At 50.9% G+C, this 20,323-nt stretch overlaps 1 protein-coding gene across 1 annotated transcript in view; it reads right to left on the reverse strand.

Moving 5' to 3' along the window:
• Positions 1–20,323, reverse strand: part of LOC140379595 (kinase D-interacting substrate of 220 kDa B-like) — a 219,615-nt gene that overhangs the window by 19,345 nt on the left and 179,947 nt on the right. Inside the window, exons 25-27 of the mRNA XM_072464278.1 lie at positions 10,617–10,640; positions 9,287–9,418; positions 7,308–7,406 (exon numbers count right to left, since the gene is read on the reverse strand). Coding sequence (XP_072320379.1) covers positions 7,308–7,406; positions 9,287–9,418; positions 10,617–10,640 — 255 coding nt within the window. The remainder of the gene's footprint in view (positions 1–7,307; positions 7,407–9,286; positions 9,419–10,616; positions 10,641–20,323) is intronic.

The following is a 20,323-nucleotide window of genomic DNA, read 5'->3' on the forward strand; positions in this document are numbered from 1 at the left end:
TGTGCTCAGGTCATGTGATCATGTCATGTGCTCATGTCATGTGATCATGTCATGTGCTCATGTCATGTGATCATGTCATGTGCTCATGTCATGTGATCATGTCATGTGCTCAGGTCATGTGATCATGTCATGTGATCATGTCATGTGCTCATGTCATGTGATCATGTCATGTGCTCATGTCATGTGCTCATGTCATGTGATCATGTCATGTGCTCATGTCATGTGATCATGTCATGTGCTCAGGTCATGTGCTCAGGTCATGTGATCATGTCATGTGCTCATGTCATGTGATCATGTCATGTGCTCATGTCATGTGATCATGTCATGTGCTCATGTCATGTGATCATGTCATGTGCTCAGGTCATGTGATCATGTCATGTGATCATGTCATGTGATCATGTCATGTGATCATGTCATGTGCTCAGGTCATGTGCTCAGGTCATGTGATCATGTCATGTGCTCATGTCATGTGATCATGTCATGTGCTCATGTCATGTGATCATGTCATGTGCTCATGTCATGTGATCATGTCATGTGCTCATGTCATGTGATCATGTCATGTGCTCAGGTCATGTGATCATGTCATGTGATCATGTCATGTGCTCATGTCATGTGATCATGTCATGTGCTCATGTCATGTGCTCATGTCATGTGATCATGTCATGTGCTCATGTCATGTGATCATGTCATGTGCTCAGGTCATGTGCTCAGGTCATGTGATCATGTCATGTGCTCATGTCATGTGATCATGTCATGTGCTCATGTCATGTGATCATGTCATGTGCTCATGTCATGTGATCATGTCATGTGCTCAGGTCATGTGATCATGTCATGTGATCATGTCATGTGATCATGTCATGTGCTCATGTCATGTGCTCATGTCATGTGATCATGTCATGTGCTCATGTCATGTGATCATGTCATGTGCTCATGTCATGTGATCATGTCATGTGCTCAGGTCATGTGATCATGTCATGTGATCATGTCATGTGCTCAGGTCATGTGATCATGTCATGTGCTCATGTCATGTGATCATGTCATGTGCTCATGTCATGTGATCATGTCATGTGCTCATGTCATGTGATCATGTCATGTGCTCAGGTCATGTGATCATGTCATGTGATCATGTCATGTGATCATGTCATGTGCTCATGTCATGTGATCATGTCATGTGCTCATGTCATGTGATCATGTCATGTGCTCATGTCATGTGATCATGTCATGTGCTCATGTCATGTGATCATGTCATGTGATCATGTCATGTGCTCATGTCATGTGCTCATGTCATGTGCTCATGTCATGTGCTCATGTCATGTGATCATGTCATGTGCTCATGTCATGTGATCATGTCATGTGCTCAGGTCATGTGATCATGTCATGTGCTCATGTCTGTAGCGGGGCTCTCTCTCAAAAATATGGCGAAGTCAGATTTCAAGTGCTCAGGTGGATTTATTGTGCCAAAACCGAAGTGCAAAAATAGTGCAACAGTGAAGAAATATATACAGTGAGCAAAAAGGTCCAAAAATCCAAAAACATATATTTACAGAGTTCCAACTATGAGTTCAACTTTAACTCGTTCTCTCTTTTACTCTCTCTCTCTCACACTGTTTCCTTCTCTGTTGTTGGAGACAGACTCCTCCCACAGCCAAGAGCGGCTCCCTTTATTCCTCACTTGCCCCTCCCACTGAGCAAAAGAACTAGATAATTCAAATCCCAAATAAACTGACAATAAACTGTTGTGGCCTCTTCCTACAACATAATACATCATTAATTATATACACATGTTCAAAATAAAGCAATATAAAACACATAGAATACCCGGTGTCACATGGTCAGCACCACAGTGTGAACAGCTCCATTTAAACTTCCAGGAAGTCCTGGCTCGGTTTCGACCCAACGCGACGCATCGGCGGAGCGCGGCTTTCGTGACAAAACAGGCAACAATTGACGTGTGTGTGCTTAGACTTAACCTAACGCGCGCAAGTGTGCAGCCTTGGTGGATTAGTGAGGGAGGAGTGCGGGGAAAGAAGCGTGTGTAGCGTCTGATGCGAATGAATGAAACAGAGGGAAACGCGGGGAGCGGGGAATGTATGAGTGTGTGTTGGAAAGTGCGCGGGCATGAAGGGCCGCGCGGCTGCTCAGCAAATAAGCGCCGACACCAGTTAAAGACGGACTGGCTCCGTCACAATGTCATGTGATCATGTCATGTGATCATGTCATGTGCTCAAGTCATGTGATCATGTCATGTGATCATGTCATGTGCTCATGTCATGTGCTCAAGTCATGTGATCATGTCATGTGATCATGTCATGTGATTGTGTCATGTGATCATGTCATGTGCTCAAGTCATGTGCTCAAGTCATGTGATCATGTCATGTGATTGTGTCATGTGATCATGTCATGTGCTCAAGTCATGTGATCATGTCATGTGATCATGTCATGTGATTGTGTCATGTGATCATGTCATGTGCTCAAGTCATGTGCTCAAGTCATGTGATCATGTCATGTGATCATGTCATGTGCTCAAGTCATGTGATCATGTCATGTGATCATGTCATGTGCTCAAGTCATGTGCTCAAGTCATGTGATCATGTCATGTGCTCATGTCATGTGATCATGTCATCATGTCATGTGATCATGTCATGTGCTCATGTCATGTGATCATGTCATGTGATCATGTCATGTGATCATGTCATGTGATCATGTCATGTGATCACGTCATGTGATCATGTCATGTGATCATGTCATGTGATCACGTCATGTGATCATGTCATGTGATCATGTCATGTGATCATGTCATGTGCTCAGGTCATGTGATCATGTCATGTGATCATGTCATGTGATCATGTCATGTGCTCATGTCATGTGATCATGTCATGTGATCATGTCATGTGCTCAGGTCATGTGATCGTGTCATGTGATCATGTCATGTGCTCAGGTCATGTGATCATGTCATGTGCTCATGTCATGTGCTCATGTCATGTGATCATGTCATGTGAATTCTCTGAAGTCTGCTCTTGACGTTGTCGCGCCGTTAAAACAGAAGGTCATTAGGTCAAAGCGCCTCCTCCTGGTACAACCAAGAACTGCGTTCACATAAACAAAGAGTTAGAAAGTTAGAGGGATTATTTCGTCGCTCTCACAGAAGAATCTCTAAAAGCAGGAAAAGTTGCTCCTGTCCTGTCAGCAGCTCCGTGTGAGGCCAGAACCAGATATTATTCACATCTAATAGAAGTCAACAAAAGTAACACTAAATTCCTTTTCAGCGCTGTAACCATGGTAACACACTGTCACAGCAGTAGAGCCCTCACTCCCAGCTACACTTAGCTCTGATGATTTCCTCCTATTTTTTAACAATAAAATAAAAACAATCAGAGATAAATTAGATGAAATTACCCCCGCTATTAGCCCTGAACTAGCCCAAGCTGTAAATCTAACGTCCCATATAAATCCAGCTGTAAACTTAGAAAGGTTCACAGCTGTTGATCAAGAGAGAGAACTTCAGCCCTTATGTCCTCTAAAAGCTCCACTTGTGTCCTAGACCCCATTCCAAGCTCCTCAAAGACATTCTCCCCCTAATTATAGACCCTATTCTGAATATAATAAATACTTCAGTAGAAAGTGTTTATGTTCCACGTCCTTCAAACATGACGTCATTAAACCTCTTCTGAAAAAGACTCATCTAGATCCTGAACTATTGGTAAACTACAGACCTATTTCAAATCTTCCCTTTGTCTCGAAAATCCTGGACAAAGCTTTGTCGCCACCTGCAGGACAATAACTTATTTCAAGTTTTCCAGTCAGGGTTCAGAGCCCACCACAGCAGGGTTCAGAGCCCACCACAGCAGGGTTCAGAGCCCACCACAGCAGAAGCCCTCAGAGGCCCCGCCCTCAGCTGGTTTAAATCCTATCTATCTGATAGGTTCCAATTTGTTCATGTAAACCAGAGCTCCTCACAAGGCTCTAAAGTAATTTACGGTGTGCCACAGGGGTCAGTACTCGGTCCAATTCTGTTTACTCTTTATATGCTGCCGTTAGGCAACATGATCAGGTCACATGATCAGGTCACATGATCAGGTCACATGGCATTAACACTCAGCTGTATTTATCAATGAACCTGATCAGAGCGATCAAGGAGACAGACTTAGAGCTCGTGTGAAGGAGATAAAAACCTGGAGGACACTTAATGATCTGCTTCTTAACCCTGAACAAACCGAGGTCATTGTGCTGGAGGTCATTGTGCTGGAGGTCATTGTGCAGGAGGTCATTGTGCAGGAGGTCATTGTGCAGGAGGTCATTGTGCAGGAGGTCATTGTGCTGGAGGTCATTGTGCTGGAGGTCATTGTGCTGGAGGTCATTGTGCTGGAGGTCATTGTGCTGATCCTAAGCATCTACGAGACGCTCTATCTGAGCAGATAGTCACACTGGACAATGTCAGTGAAGCCTCCAGTTCTACTGTAAGAAACCTCAGAGTCTTATTGGACCAGGAGCTCTCATTTAAAGCTCATATAAATAAAGCTTGTAAAACAGACTCTTTCCATTTGCACAACAAGAGCCAAAATCAGAAGAATCCGGCCTAAAAGTGAAGCTGAAAAACGTCTCCTGCATTTGTAACGTCTAGATTCTCCTGTAACTCCTGCTCACAGCAGGTCCTAAAAGCTCCATAAAAAGCTTTAACTGGTTCAAAATGCAGCAGCAAGATTACAAACAGGAACAAAAAGAAGAGAGCACATTACGCCGGTGCTGGAGTCTCTTCACTGGCTCCTGTCCTGTTTAGAATCAAATTTAAACTCCTCCTCCTGATTTACAAAGCCATAAATGACATGGCCCCTCCCACCTCAAAGATGCTCTAGAACCATCTCATCCAATCAGAGCTCTTCACTCTCAGAATGCCGGCCTTCTGGTGGTCCCAAGAGTCTCTAAAAGTACTGTAGGAGGTAGAGCGTTTAGCTCCCAAGCTCCTGTGTTATGGAATCAGCTCCGGCCCATGTTAAATATGCTGACACAGTCTCTTCATTTAAGTCCAGGCTTAAAACGTTCCTCTTCGAAATGACTTATGGTCAGAGTAGTTAGGATCAGAAACATAAACCCACAGCTTCAGCTCCGCTGCCCTAGCAGCAACTCAGGGGGAAGTATGAGCTCTGTCCTCTTCTTCTGACTTATTCTATCAAACAATATTTATTTTTTAATTCCACTTGCAAACTGTTCACCGCCTTCTTTGTCTCACTCCTGAGGACCTGTGGACCCAGATGTCCCTCTCCTGGTGAAGTGTCCCTGCCCCGTGTGGACGGTCCCTCATCTGCCTGAAGAGTGGGTCCAGCTCCAGTCTCCCTCACGTCTGTGAGAGTCACATCCTCCTTCACAGGAACTAACCCAGGTTTATACTTTGTCCCAAGGAGGGTTTTTGTAGTTTTTCCTGCAGAAGGAGGAGCTAAGGACAGAAGGAGGAGCTAAGGACAGAGGACCTGGGACATCGTCCCTCGTCCCCACAGACATTGTTGATTCTGCCTCAGAGGCGACTGTTCTTGTGATTTTGGGCCTTACAAAAATATATTGATTTGATTTGATTTAGTATTTGCAGTACTCACAGCCGCTCTGAATTTTTGCAGTAGTATTTGCAGTATTTGCAGTAGATTTGCAGTGGTAGTATTTGCAGTAGTATTTGCAGTATTTGCAGTAGTAGTATTTGCAGTAGTATTTGCAGTAGTATTTGCAGGATTTGCAGTAGTATTTGCAGTATTTGCAGTAGTATTTGCAGTATTTGCAGTTGTATTTGCAGTATTTGCAGTATTTGCAGCAGTATTTGCAGTAGTATTTGCAGCAGTATTTGCAGTAGTATTTGCAGAAGTATTAGCAGTATTTGCAGTAGTATTTGCAGTAGTATTTGCAGTAGTATTTGCAGTAGTATTTGCAGTATTTGCAGTTGTATTTGCAGTAGTATTTGCAGTAGTATTTGCAGTAGTATTTGCAGTAGTATTTGCAGTAGTATTTGCAGTAGTATTAGCAGTATTTGCAGTAGTATTTGCAGTACTCACAGCCGCTCTGAACAATTGCAGTAGTATTAGCAGTATTTGCAGTAGTATTTGCAGTAGTATTTGCAGTACTCACAGCCGCTCTGAACAGTTGCAGTAGTATTAGCAGTATTTGCAGTAGTATTTGCAGTAGTATTAGCAGTATTTGCAGTAGTATTTGCAGTACTCACAGCCGCTCTGAACAGTTGCAGTAGTATTAGCAGTATTTGCAGTAGTATTTGCAGTAGTATTTGCAGTATTTGCAGTTGTATTTGCAGTAGTATTTGCAGTAGTATTTGCAGTATTTGCAGTAGTATTTGCAGTAGTATTAGCAGTATTTGCAGTAGTATTTGCAGTACTCACAGCCGCTCTGAACAATTGCAGTAGTATTAGCAGTATTTGCAGTAGTATTTGCAGTAGTATTTGCAGTACTCACAGCCGCTCTGAACAGTTGCAGTAGTATTAGCAGTATTTGCAGTAGTATTTGCAGTAGTATTAGCAGTATTTGCAGTAGTATTTGCAGTACTCACAGCCGCTCTGAACAGTTGCAGTAGTATTAGCAGTATTTGCAGTAGTATTTGCAGTAGTATTAGCAGTATTTGCAGTAGTATTTGCAGTAGTATTTGCAGTACTCACAGCCGCTCTGAACAGTTGCAGTAGTATTAGCAGTATTTGCAGTAGTATTTGCAGTAGTATTAGCAGTATTTGCAGTAGTATTTGCAGTAGTATTTGCAGTACTCACAGCCGCTCTGAACAGTTGCAGTAGTATTAGCAGTATTTGCAGTAGTATTTGCAGTAGTATTAGCAGTATTTGCAGTAGTATTTGCAGTAGTAATTGCAGTACTCACAGCCGCTCTGAACAGTTGCAGTAGTATTAGCAGTATTTGCAGTAGTATTTGCAGTAGTATTTGCAGTATTTGCAGTTGTATTTGCAGTTGTATTTGCAGTAGTATTTGCAGTAGTATTTGCAGTACTCACAGCCGCTCTGAACAGTTGCAGTAGTATTAGCAGTATTTGCAGTAGTATTTGCAGTATTATTAGCAGTATTTGCAGTAGTATTTGCAGTAGTATTTGCAGTACTCACAGCCGCTCTGAACAGTTGCAGTAGTATTAGCAGTATTTGCAGTAGTATTTGCAGTAGTATTAGCAGTATTTGCAGTAGTATTTGCAGTAGTATTTGCAGTACTCACAGCCGCTCTGAACAGTTGCAGTAGTATTAGCAGTATTTGCAGTAGTATTTGCAGTAGTATTAGCAGTATTTGCAGTAGTATTTGCAGTAGTATTTGCAGTACTCACAGCCGCTCTGAACAGTTGCCAGTCTCCAAAGTTCATGTTCATCTCTTTCTTCAGCTCGTCGATGTTGCACTGAGAAAGAACTCGACCGTTTATGTTCGCCTGAAACACAGAACCAGCAGTAAGAACCAGCAAAGACCAGTAAGAACCAGTAAGAACCAGTAAGAACCAGCAAGAACCAGCAAGAACCAGTAAGAACCAGTAAGAACCAGCAAGAACCAGCAAGAACCAGTAAGAACCAGCAAGAACCAGCAAGAACCAGTAAGGACCAGTAAGAACCAGTAAGAACCAGCAAGGACCAGCAAGGACCAGTAAGAACCAGCAAGAACCAGCAAGAACCAGCAAGAACCAGTAAGGACCAGCAAGAACCAGTAAGGACCAGCAAGGACCAGCAAGGACCAGTAAGAACCAGCAAGAACCACTAAGGACCAGTAAGAACCAGCAAGAACCAGTAAGAACCAGCAAGAACCAGTAAGGACCAGCAAGAACCAGTAAGGACCAGTAAGGACCAGCAAGGACCAGTAAGAACCAGCAAGAACCAGTAAGGATCAGCAAGAACCAGTAAGAACCAGCAAGAACCAGCAAGAACCAGTAAGGACCAGCAAGAACCAGTAAGAACCAGCAAGAACCAGTAATAACCAGCAAGGACCAGCAAGGACCAGTAAGGACCAGCAAGGACCAGTAAGAACCAGCAAGAACCAGCAAGAACCAGTAAGAACCAGTAAGAACCAGCAAGGACCAGCAAGGACCAGTAAGAACCAGCAAGAACCAGCAAGAACCAGCAAGAACCAGTAAGAACCAGTAAGAACCAGCAAGAACCAGTAAGGACCAGTAAGGACCAGCAAGAACCAGCAAGAACCAGTAAGGACCAGTAAGAACCAGCAAGAACCAGTAAGAACCAGCAAGAACCAGTAAGGACCAGTAAGGACCAGCAAGAACCAGTAAGGACCAGTAAGGACCAGCAAGGACCAGTAAGAACCAGCAAGAACCAGTAAGGACCAGCAAGAACCAGTAAGAACCAGCAAGAACCAGCAAGAACCAGTAAGGACCAGCAAGAACCAGTAAGAACCAGCAAGAACCAGTAATAACCAGCAAGGACCAGCAAGGACCAGTAAGGACCAGCAAGGACCAGTAAGAACCAGTAAGAACCAGCAAGAACCAGTAAGGACCAGTAAGAACCAGTAAGGACCAGCAAGGACCAGCAAGGACCAGTAAGAACCAGCAAGAACCAGCAAGAACCAGTAAGAACCAGCAAGAACCAGCAAGAACCAGCAAGAACCAGCAAGAACCAGCAAGAACCAGTAAGGACCAGTAAGGACCAGCAAGAACCAGTAAGGACCAGCAAGGACCAGCAAGAACCAGCAAGAACCAGCAAGGACCAGTAAGAACCAGCAAGAACCAGTAAGGACCAGTAAGAACCAGTAAGGACCAGTAAGAACCAGTAAGAACCAACAGGAACCAGTAAGGACCAATAAGGACCAAGTCAGGACCAGGTCAGGACCAGTAAGAACCAGCAAGAACCAGCAAGAACCAGTAAGGACCAGCAAGAACCAGTAAGAACCAGCAAGAACCAGTAATAACCAGCAAGGACCAGCAAGGACCAGCAAGGACCAGTAAGGACCAGCAAGGACCAGTAAGAACCAGTAAGAACCAGCAAGAACCAGTAAGGACCAGTAAGAACCAGTAAGGACCAGCAAGGACCAGCAAGGACCAGTAAGAACCAGTAAGAACCAGCAAGAACCAGCAAGAACCAGCAAGAACCAGCAAGAACCAGCAAGAACCAGCAAGAACCAGCAGAACCAGTAAGGACCAATAAGGACCAATAAGGACCAATAAGAACCAGTAAGGACCAGTAAGAACCAGTAAGAACCAACAGGAACCAGTAAGGACCAAGTCAGGACCAGGTCAGGACCAGGTCAGGACCAGTAAGGACCAGTAAGAACCAGGTCAGGACCAGTAAGGACCAGTTGCAGTGGCCTCACCTTCCTGATGGTGGCGCTGTACTGTGGGATCATAGTTGCGTCCAGTCCCGCCATCGTCTGCACGCGCTCACAAACCGTCTCCGTCGTCATGGCGCTGAGTAGGAGGGGCGGAGCCAACACAGAGCCGGGGCCCTGGACCAATCAGAACAGCGTTAGGACCAATCAGAGACCAGAGTTTATCTACCAGTGACTATAGAGAGATGCATGCTGGGAAATGTAGTCTAGACAGGAAATCAGAGCAGAAACACTTTAGTCTTCAGCTCAACTGCTCAGAAAAAACTATTATCATGCTCAGCAGAACATGGACCTCTGCACAGGAGAACATGGACCTCTGCATAGAAGAACATGGACCTCTGCACAGCAGAACATGGACCTCTGCACAGGAGAACATGGACCTCTGCACAGGAGAACATGGACCTCTGCACAGGAGAACATGGACCTCTGCTCAGCAGAACATGGACCTCTGCACAGGAGAACATGGACCTCTGCACAAGAGAACATGGACCTCTGCACAGCAGAACATGGACCTCTGCTCAGCAGAACATGGACCTCTGCACAGCAGAACATGGACCTCTGCACAGGAGAACATGGACCTCTGCACAGGAGAACATGGACCTCTGCTCAGCAGAACATGGACCTCTGCACAGCAGAACATGGACCTCTGCACAGCAGAACATGGACCTCTGCACAGGAGAACATGGACCTCTGCACAAGAGAACATGGACCTCTGCACAGCAGAACATGGACCTCTGCTCAGCAGAACATGGACCTCTGCACAGCAGAACATGGACCTCTGCACAGGAGAACATGGACCTCTGCACAGGAGAACATGGACCTCTGCTCAGCAGAACATGGACCTCTGCACAGCAGAACATGGACCTCTGCACAGCAGAACATGGACCTCTGCACAGGAGAACATGGACCTCTGCACAGGAGAAAATGGACCTCTGCACAGCAGAACATGGACCTCTGCACAGCAGAACATGGACCTGATGTTAACGTTCACCATCCAAAACGGTCCTTTCTGTCCCTGAGAGGAGCTTTTAAATCCTTTAAGTTCTTTAAAGTCTGTGCAGTTGAGTTAAAGCTCTAAGAGGGTTTCCATAGCAACTGACGAGGAACAAGGCCAAAGGAAGGGAAAACCAGGACTAAACCAGGACTAAACCAGGTCTAAACCAGGACTAAACCAGGACTAAACCAGGTCTAAACCAGGACTAAACCAGGACTAAACCAGGTCTAAACCAGGACTAAACCAGGACTAAACCAGGACTAAACCAGGACTAAACCTGGACTAAACCAGGACTAAACCAGGACCTGAGGACCTGTTTACCTGTTTGCATTTCAGAGATGAGATCTGGACACAGGTGAATGAGGAAACAGAAGGAGACACAGAATGAGACGGACAAATGAGTCAGAAAACAATTCAGAGGCGTGGACTAAAGGGCCTGAGAGGCGTGGACTAAAGGGCTTCAGAGGCGTGGACTAAAGGGCCTCAGAGGCGTGGACTAAAGGGTTTCAGAGGCGTGGACTAAAGGGCTTCAGAGGCGTGGACTAAAGGGCCTCAGAGGCGTGGACTAAAGGGCCTGAGAGGCGTGGACTAAAGGGCTTCAGAGGCGTGGACTAAAGGGCTTCAGAGGCGTGGACTAAAGGGCTTCAGAGGCGTGGACTAAAGGGCTTCAGAGGCGTGGACTAAAGGGCCTGAGAGGCGTGGACTAAAGGGCCTGAGAGGCGTGGACTAAAGGGCTTCAGAGGCGTGGACTAAAGGGCTTCAGAGGCGTGGACTAAAGGGCCTGAGAGGCGTGGACTAAAGGGCCTGAGAGGCGTGGACTAAAGGGCTTCAGAGGCGTGGACTAAAGGGCCTGAGAGGCGTGGACTAAAGGGCTTCAGAGGCGTGGACTAAAGAGTTTCAGAGGCGTGGACTAAAGGGCTTCAGAGGCGTGGACTAAAGGGCCTCAGAGGCGTGGACTAAAGAGTTTCAGAGGCGTGGACTAAAGGGTTTCAGAGGCGTGGACTAAAGGGCTTCAGAGGCGTGGACTAAAGGGCCTCAGAGGCGTGGACTAAAGGGCCTCAGAGGCGTGGACTAAAGGGTTTCAGAGGCGTGGACTAAAGGGCTTCAGAGGCGTGGACTAAAGGGCCTCAGAGGCGTGGACTAAAGGGCCTGAGAGGCGTGGACTAAAGGGCTTCAGAGGCGTGGACTAAAGGGCTTCAGAGGCGTGGACTAAAGGGCCTGAGAGGCGTGGACTGAAGGGCTTCAGAGGCGTGGACTAAAGGGCCTGAGAGGCGTGGACTAAAGGGCTTCAGAGGCGTGGACTAAAGGGCTTCAGAGGCGTGGACTAAAGGGCTTCAGAGGCGTGGACTAAAGGGCCTGAGAGGCGTGGACTAAAGGACCTGAGAGGCGTGGACTAAAGGGCCTGAGAGGCGTGGACTAAAGGGCTTCAGAGGCGTGGACTAAAGGGCTTCAGAGGCGTGGACTAAAGGGCCTGAGAGGCGTGGACTAAAGGGCTTCAGAGGCGTGGACTAAAGGGCCTGAGAGGCGTGGACTAAAGGGCTTCAGAGGCGTGGACTAAAGGGCCTGAGAGGCGTGGACTAAAGGGCCTGAGAGGCGTGGACTAAAGGGCTTCAGAGGCGTGGACTAAAGAGTTTCAGAGGCGTGGACTAAAGGGCTTCAGAGGCGTGGACTAAAGGGCCTCAGAGGCGTGGACTAAAGGGTTTCAGAGGCGTGGACTAAAGGGTTTCAGAGGCGTGGACTAAAGGGCTTCAGAGGCGTGGACTAAAGGGCCTCAGAGGCGTGGACTAAAGGGCCTCAGAGGCGTGGACTAAAGGGTTTCAGAGGCGTGGACTAAAGGGCTTCAGAGGCGTGGACTAAAGGGCCTCAGAGGCGTGGACTAAAGGGCCTGAGAGGCGTGGACTAAAGGGCTTCAGAGGCGTGGACTAAAGGGCTTCAGAGGCGTGGACTAAAGGGCCTGAGAGGCGTGGACTAAAGGGCCTGAGAGGCGTGGACTAAAGGGCTTCAGAGGCGTGGACTAAAGGGCTTCAGAGGCGTGGACTAAAGGGCCTGAGAGGCGTGGACTAAAGGGCCTGAGAGGCGTGGACTAAAGGGCTTCAGAGGCGTGGACTAAAGGGCTTCAGAGGCGTGGACTAAAGGGCCTGAGAGGCGTGGACTAAAGGGCCTGAGAGGCGTGGACTAAAGGGCTTCAGAGGCGTGGACTAAAGAGTTTCAGAGGCGTGGACTAAAGGGCTTCAGAGGCGTGGACTAAAGGGCCTCAGAGGCGTGGACTAAAGGGTTTCAGAGGCGTGGACTAAAGGGTTTCAGAGGCGTGGACTAAAGGGCTTCAGAGGCGTGGACTAAAGGGCCTCAGAGGCGTGGACTAAAGGGCCTCAGAGGCGTGGACTAAAGGGTTTCAGAGGCGTGGACTAAAGGGCTTCAGAGGCGTGGACTAAAGGGCCTCAGAGGCGTGGACTAAAGGGCCTGAGAGGCGTGGACTAAAGGGCTTCAGAGGCGTGGACTAAAGGGCTTCAGAGGCGTGGACTAAAGGGCCTGAGAGGCGTGGACTGAAGGGCTTCAGAGGCGTGGACTAAAGGGCCTGAGAGGCGTGGACTAAAGGGCTTCAGAGGCGTGGACTAAAGGGCCTGAGAGGCGTGGACTAAAGGGCTTCAGAGGCGTGGACTAAAGGGCTTCAGAGGCGTGGACTAAAGGGCTTCAGAGGCGTGGACTAAAGGGCCTGAGAGGCGTGGACTAAAGGACCTGAGAGGCGTGGACTAAAGGGCCTGAGAGGCGTGGACTAAAGGGCTTCAGAGGCGTGGACTAAAGGGCTTCAGAGGCGTGGACTAAAGGGCCTGAGAGGCGTGGACTAAAGGGCTTCAGAGGCGTGGACTAAAGGGCCTGAGAGGCGTGGACTAAAGGGCTTCAGAGGCGTGGACTAAAGGGCCTGAGAGGCGTGGACTAAAGGGCTTCAGAGGCGTGGACTAAAGGGCCTGAGAGGCGTGGACTAAAGGGCCTGAGAGGCGTGGACTAAAGGGCTTCAGAGGCGTGGACTAAAGAGTTTCAGAGGCGTGGACTAAAGGGCTTCAGAGGCGTGGACTAAAGGGCCTCAGAGGCGTGGACTAAAGGGTTTCAGAGGCGTGGACTAAAGGGTTTCAGAGGCGTGGACTAAAGGGCTTCAGAGGCGTGGACTAAAGGGCCTCAGAGGCGTGGACTAAAGGGCCTCAGAGGCGTGGACTAAAGGGTTTCAGAGGCGTGGACTAAAGGGCTTCAGAGGCGTGGACTAAAGGGCCTCAGAGGCGTGGACTAAAGGGCCTGAGAGGCGTGGACTAAAGGGCTTCAGAGGCGTGGACTAAAGGGCTTCAGAGGCGTGGACTAAAGGGCCTGAGAGGCGTGGACTGAAGGGCTTCAGAGGCGTGGACTAAAGGGCCTGAGAGGCGTGGACTAAAGGGCTTCAGAGGCGTGGACTAAACGGCCTCAGAGGCGTGGACTAAAGGGCTTCAGAGGTGTGGACTAAAGGGCTTCAGAGGCGTGGACTAAAGGGCCTGAGAGGCGTGGACTAAAGGGCCTGAGAGGCGTGGACTAAAGGGCTTCAGAGGCGTAGACTAAAGGGCCTGAGAGGCGTGGACTAAAGGGCCTGAGAGGCGTGGACTAAAGGGTTTCAGAAGCGTGAAATAAAGGGCCTGAGAGGCGTGGACTAAAGAGTTTCAGAGGCGTGGACTAAAGGGCCTGAGAGGCGTGGACTAAAGGGCCTGAGAGGCGTGGACTAAAGGGCCTGAGAGGCGTGGACTAAAGGGCTTCAGAGGCGTGGACTAAAGGGCCTGAGAGGCGTGGACTAAAGGGCTTCAGAGGCGTGGACTAAAGAGTTTCAGAGGCGTGGACTAAAGGGCTTCAGAGGCGTGGACTAAAGGGCCTCAGAGGCGTGGACTAAAGGGTTTCAGAGGCGTGGACTAAAGGGTTTCAGAGGCGTGGACTAAAGGGCTTCAGAGGCGTGGACTAAAGGGCCTCAGAGGCGTGGACTAAAGGGCCTCAGAGGCGTGGACTAAAGGGTTTCAGAGGCGTGGACTAAAGGGCTTCAGAGGCGTGGACTAAAGGGCCTCAGAGGCGTGGACTAAAGGGCCTGAGAGGCGTGGACTAAAGGGCTTCAGAGGCGTGGACTAAAGGGCTTCAGAGGCGTGGACTAAAGGGCCTGAGAGGCGTGGACTGAAGGGCTTCAGAGGCGTGGACTAAAGGGCCTGAGAGGCGTGGACTAAAGGGCTTCAGAGGCGTGGACTAAAGGGCCTGAGAGGCGTGGACTAAAGGGCTTCAGAGGCGTGGACTAAAGGGCTTCAGAGGCGTGGACTAAAGGGCTTCAGAGGCGTGGACTAAAGGGCCTGAGAGGCGTGGACTAAAGGGCCTGAGAGGCGTGGACTAAAGGGCCTGAGAGGCGTGGACTAAAGGGCTTCAGAGGCGTGGACTAAAGGGCTTCAGAGGCGTGGACTAAAGGGCCTGAGAGGCGTGGACTAAAGGGCTTCAGAGGCGTGGACTAAAGGGCCTGAGAGGCGTGGACTAAAGGGCTTCAGAGGCGTGGACTAAAGGGCCTGAGAGGCGTGGACTAAAGGGCTTCAGAGGCGTGGACTAAAGGGCCTGAGAGGCGTGGACTAAAGGGCCTGAGAGGCGTGGACTAAAGGGCTTCAGAGGCGTGGACTAAAGAGTTTCAGAGGCGTGGACTAAAGGGCTTCAGAGGCGTGGACTAAAGGGCCTCAGAGGCGTGGACTAAAGGGTTTCAGAGGCGTGGACTAAAGGGTTTCAGAGGCGTGGACTAAAGGGCTTCAGAGGCGTGGACTAAAGGGCCTCAGAGGCGTGGACTAAAGGGCTTCAGAGGCGTGGACTAAAGGGTTTCAGAGGCGTGGACTAAAGGGCCTGAGAGGCGTGGACTAAAGGGCCTGAGAGGCGTGGACTAAAGGGCTTCAGAGGCGTGGACTAAAGGGCTTCAGAGGCGTGGACTAAAGGGCCTGAGAGGCGTGGACTAAAGGGCCTGAGAGGCGTGGACTAAAGGGCTTCAGAGGCGTGGACTAAAGGGCCTGAGAGGCGTGGACTAAAGGGCCTGAGAGGCGTGGACTAAAGGGCTTCAGAGGCGTGGACTAAAGAGTTTCAGAGGCGTGGACTAAAGGGCTTCAGAGGCGTGGACTAAAGGGCCTCAGAGGCGTGGACTAAAGAGTTTCAGAGGCGTGGACTAAAGGGTTTCAGAGGCGTGGACTAAAGGGCTTCAGAGGCGTGGACTAAAGGGCCTCAGAGGCGTGGACTAAAGGGCCTCAGAGGCGTGGACTAAAGGGTTTCAGAGGCGTGGACTAAAGGGCTTCAGAGGCGTGGACTAAAGGGCCTCAGAGGCGTGGACTAAAGGGCCTGAGAGGCGTGGACTAAAGGGCTTCAGAGGCGTGGACTAAAGGGCTTCAGAGGCGTGGACTAAAGGGCCTGAGAGGCGTGGACTGAAGGGCTTCAGAGGCGTGGACTAAAGGGCCTGAGAGGCGTGGACTAAAGGGCTTCAGAGGCGTGGACTAAAGGGCTTCAGAGGCGTGGACTAAAGGGCTTCAGAGGCGTGGACTAAAGGGCCTGAGAGGCGTGGACTAAAGGACCTGAGAGGCGTGGACTAAAGGGCCTGAGAGGCGTGGACTAAAGGGCTTCAGAGGCGTGGACTAAAGGGCTTCAGAGGCGTGGACTAAAGGGCCTGAGAGGCGTGGACTAAAGGGCTTCAGAGGCGTGGACTAAAGGGCCTGAGAGGCGTGGACTAAAGGGCTTCAGAGGCGTGGACTAAAGGGCCTGAGAGGCGTGGACTAAAGGGCCTGAGAGGCGTGGACTAAAGGGCTTCAGAGGCGTGGACTAAAGAGTTTCAGAGGCGTGGACTAAAGGGCTTCAGAGGCGTGGACTAAAGGGCCTCAGAGGCGTGGACTAAAGGGTTTCAGAGGCGTGGACTAAAGGGTTTCAGAGGCGTGGACTAAAGGGCTTCAGAGGCGTGGACTAAAGGGCCTCAGAGGCGTGGACTAAAGGGCCTCAGAGGCGTGGACTAAAGGGTTTCAGAGGCGTGGACTAAAGGGCTTCAGAGGCGTGGACTAAAGGGCCTCAGAGGCGTGGACTAAAGGGCCTGAGAGGCGTGGACTAAAGGGCTTCAGAGGCGTGGACTAAAGGGCTTCAGAGGCGTGGACTAAAGGGCCTGAGAGGCGTGGACTAAAGGGCCTGAGAGGCGTGGACTAAAGGGCTTCAGAGGCGTGGACTAAAGGGCTTCAGAGGCGTGGACTAAAGGGCCTGAGAGGCGTGGACTAAAGGGCCTGAGAGGCGTGGACTAAAGGGCTTCAGAGGCGTGGACTAAAGGGCTTCAGAGGCGTGGACTAAAGGGCCTGAGAGGCGTGGACTAAAGGGCCTGAGAGGCGTGGACTAAAGGGCTTCAGAGGCGTGGACTAAAGAGTTTCAGAGGCGTGGACTAAAGGGCTTCAGAGGCGTGGACTAAAGGGCCTCAGAGGCGTGGACTAAAGGGTTTCAGAGGCGTGGACTAAAGGGTTTCAGAGGCGTGGACTAAAGGGCTTCAGAGGCGTGGACTAAAGGGCCTCAGAGGCGTGGACTAAAGGGCCTCAGAGGCGTGGACTAAAGGGTTTCAGAGGCGTGGACTAAAGGGCTTCAGAGGCGTGGACTAAAGGGCCTCAGAGGCGTGGACTAAAGGGCCTGAGAGGCGTGGACTAAAGGGCTTCAGAGGCGTGGACTAAAGGGCTTCAGAGGCGTGGACTAAAGGGCCTGAGAGGCGTGGACTGAAGGGCTTCAGAGGCGTGGACTAAAGGGCCTGAGAGGCGTGGACTAAAGGGCTTCAGAGGCGTGGACTAAAGGGCCTGAGAGGCGTGGACTAAAGGGCTTCAGAGGCGTGGACTAAAGGGCTTCAGAGGCGTGGACTAAAGGGCTTCAGAGGCGTGGACTAAAGGGCCTGAGAGGCGTGGACTAAAGGACCTGAGAGGCGTGGACTAAAGGGCCTGAGAGGCGTGGACTAAAGGGCTTCAGAGGCGTGGACTAAAGGGCTTCAGAGGCGTGGACTAAAGGGCCTGAGAGGCGTGGACTAAAGGGCTTCAGAGGCGTGGACTAAAGGGCCTGAGAGGCGTGGACTAAAGGGCTTCAGAGGCGTGGACTAAAGGGCCTGAGAGGCGTGGACTAAAGGGCTTCAGAGGCGTGGACTAAAGGGCCTGAGAGGCGTGGACTAAAGGGCCTGAGAGGCGTGGACTAAAGGGCTTCAGAGGCGTGGACTAAAGAGTTTCAGAGGCGTGGACTAAAGGGCTTCAGAGGCGTGGACTAAAGGGCCTCAGAGGCGTGGACTAAAGGGTTTCAGAGGCGTGGACTAAAGGGTTTCAGAGGCGTGGACTAAAGGGCTTCAGAGGCGTGGACTAAAGGGCCTCAGAGGCGTGGACTAAAGGGCCTCAGAGGCGTGGACTAAAGGGTTTCAGAGGCGTGGACTAAAGGGCTTCAGAGGCGTGGACTAAAGGGCCTCAGAGGCGTGGACTAAAGGGCCTGAGAGGCGTGGACTAAAGGGCTTCAGAGGCGTGGACTAAAGGGCTTCAGAGGCGTGGACTAAAGGGCCTGAGAGGCGTGGACTGAAGGGCTTCAGAGGCGTGGACTAAAGGGCCTGAGAGGCGTGGACTAAAGGGCTTCAGAGGCGTGGACTAAACGGCCTCAGAGGCGTGGACTAAAGGGCTTCAGAGGTGTGGACTAAAGGGCTTCAGAGGCGTGGACTAAAGGGCCTGAGAGGCGTGGACTAAAGGGCCTGAGAGGCGTGGACTAAAGGGCTTCAGAGGCGTGGACTAAAGGGCCTGAGAGGCGTGGACTAAAGGGCCTGAGAGGCGTGGACTAAAGGGTTTCAGAGGCGTGAAATAAAGGGCCTGAGAGGCGTGGACTAAAGAGTTTCAGAGGCGTGGACTAAAGGGCCTGAGAGGCGTGGACTAAAGGGCCTGAGAGGCGTGGACTAAAGGGCCTGAGAGGCGTGGACTAAAGGGCTTCAGAGGCGTGGACTAAAGGGCCTGAGAGGCGTGGACTAAAGGGCTTCAGAGGCGTGGACTAAAGAGTTTCAGAGGCGTGGACTAAAGGGCTTCAGAGGCGTGGACTAAAGGGCCTCAGAGGCGTGGACTAAAGGGTTTCAGAGGCGTGGACTAAAGGGTTTCAGAGGCGTGGACTAAAGGGCTTCAGAGGCGTGGACTAAAGGGCCTCAGAGGCGTGGACTAAAGGGCCTCAGAGGCGTGGACTAAAGGGTTTCAGAGGCGTGGACTAAAGGGCTTCAGAGGCGTGGACTAAAGGGCCTCAGAGGCGTGGACTAAAGGGCCTGAGAGGCGTGGACTAAAGGGCTTCAGAGGCGTGGACTAAAGGGCTTCAGAGGCGTGGACTAAAGGGCCTGAGAGGCGTGGACTGAAGGGCTTCAGAGGCGTGGACTAAAGGGCCTGAGAGGCGTGGACTAAAGGGCTTCAGAGGCGTGGACTAAAGGGCCTGAGAGGCGTGGACTAAAGGGCTTCAGAGGCGTGGACTAAAGGGCTTCAGAGGCGTGGACTAAAGGGCTTCAGAGGCGTGGACTAAAGGGCCTGAGAGGCGTGGACTAAAGGGCCTGAGAGGCGTGGACTAAAGGGCCTGAGAGGCGTGGACTAAAGGGCTTCAGAGGCGTGGACTAAAGGGCTTCAGAGGCGTGGACTAAAGGGCCTGAGAGGCGTGGACTAAAGGGCTTCAGAGGCGTGGACTAAAGGGCCTGAGAGGCGTGGACTAAAGGGCTTCAGAGGCGTGGACTAAAGGGCCTGAGAGGCGTGGACTAAAGGGCTTCAGAGGCGTGGACTAAAGGGCCTGAGAGGCGTGGACTAAAGGGCCTGAGAGGCGTGGACTAAAGGGCTTCAGAGGCGTGGACTAAAGAGTTTCAGAGGCGTGGACTAAAGGGCTTCAGAGGCGTGGACTAAAGGGCCTCAGAGGCGTGGACTAAAGGGTTTCAGAGGCGTGGACTAAAGGGTTTCAGAGGCGTGGACTAAAGGGCTTCAGAGGCGTGGACTAAAGGGCCTCAGAGGCGTGGACTAAAGGGCCTCAGAGGCGTGGACTAAAGGGTTTCAGAGGCGTGGACTAAAGGGCTTCAGAGGCGTGGACTAAAGGGCCTCAGAGGCGTGGACTAAAGGGCCTGAGAGGCGTGGACTAAAGGGCTTCAGAGGCGTGGACTAAAGGGCTTCAGAGGCGTGGACTAAAGGGCCTGAGAGGCGTGGACTGAAGGGCTTCAGAGGCGTGGACTAAAGGGCCTGAGAGGCGTGGACTAAAGGGCTTCAGAGGCGTGGACTAAAGGGCTTCAGAGGCGTGGACTAAAGGGCTTCAGAGGCGTGGACTAAAGGGCCTGAGAGGCGTGGACTAAAGGGCCTGAGAGGCGTGGACTAAAGGGCCTGAGAGGCGTGGACTGAAGGGCTTCAGAGGCGTGGACTAAAGGGCCTGAGAGGCGTGGACTAAAGGGCTTCAGAGGCGTGGACTAAAGGGCCTGAGAGGCGTGGACTAAAGGGCTTCAGAGGCGTGGACTAAAGGGCCTGAGAGGCGTGGACTAAAGGGCCTGAGAGGCGTGGACTAAAGGGCTTCAGAGGCGTGGACTAAAGGGCCTGAGAGGCGTGGACTAAAGGGCTTCAGAGGCGTGGACTAAAGGGCCTGAGAGGCGTGGACTAAAGGGCTTCAGAGGCGTGGACTAAAGGGCCTGAGAGGCGTGGACTAAAGGGCTTCAGAGGCGTGGACTAAAGGGCCTGAGAGGCGTGGACTAAAGGGCCTGAGAGGCGTGGACTAAAGGGTTTCAGAGGCGTGGACTAAAGGGCTTCAGAGGCGTGGACTAAAGGGCCTCAGAGGCGTGGACTAAAGGGCCTCAGAGGCGTGGACTAAAGGGTTTCAGAGGCGTGGACTAAAGGGCTTCAGAGGCGTGGACTAAAGGGCCTCAGAGGCGTGGACTAAAGGGCCTGAGAGGCGTGGACTAAAGGGCTTCAGAGGCGTGGACTAAAGGGCTTCAGAGGCGTGGACTAAAGGGCCTGAGAGGCGTGGACTGAAGGGCT

The sequence above is a fragment of the Eucyclogobius newberryi genome, unplaced genomic scaffold (assembly GCF_026437365.1).
Source record: "Eucyclogobius newberryi isolate DKJ021-1_F unplaced genomic scaffold, fEucNew1.0.hap1 SCAF_43, whole genome shotgun sequence".
NCBI classification, from domain to species: Eukaryota; Metazoa; Chordata; class Actinopteri; order Gobiiformes; family Gobiidae; genus Eucyclogobius; species Eucyclogobius newberryi.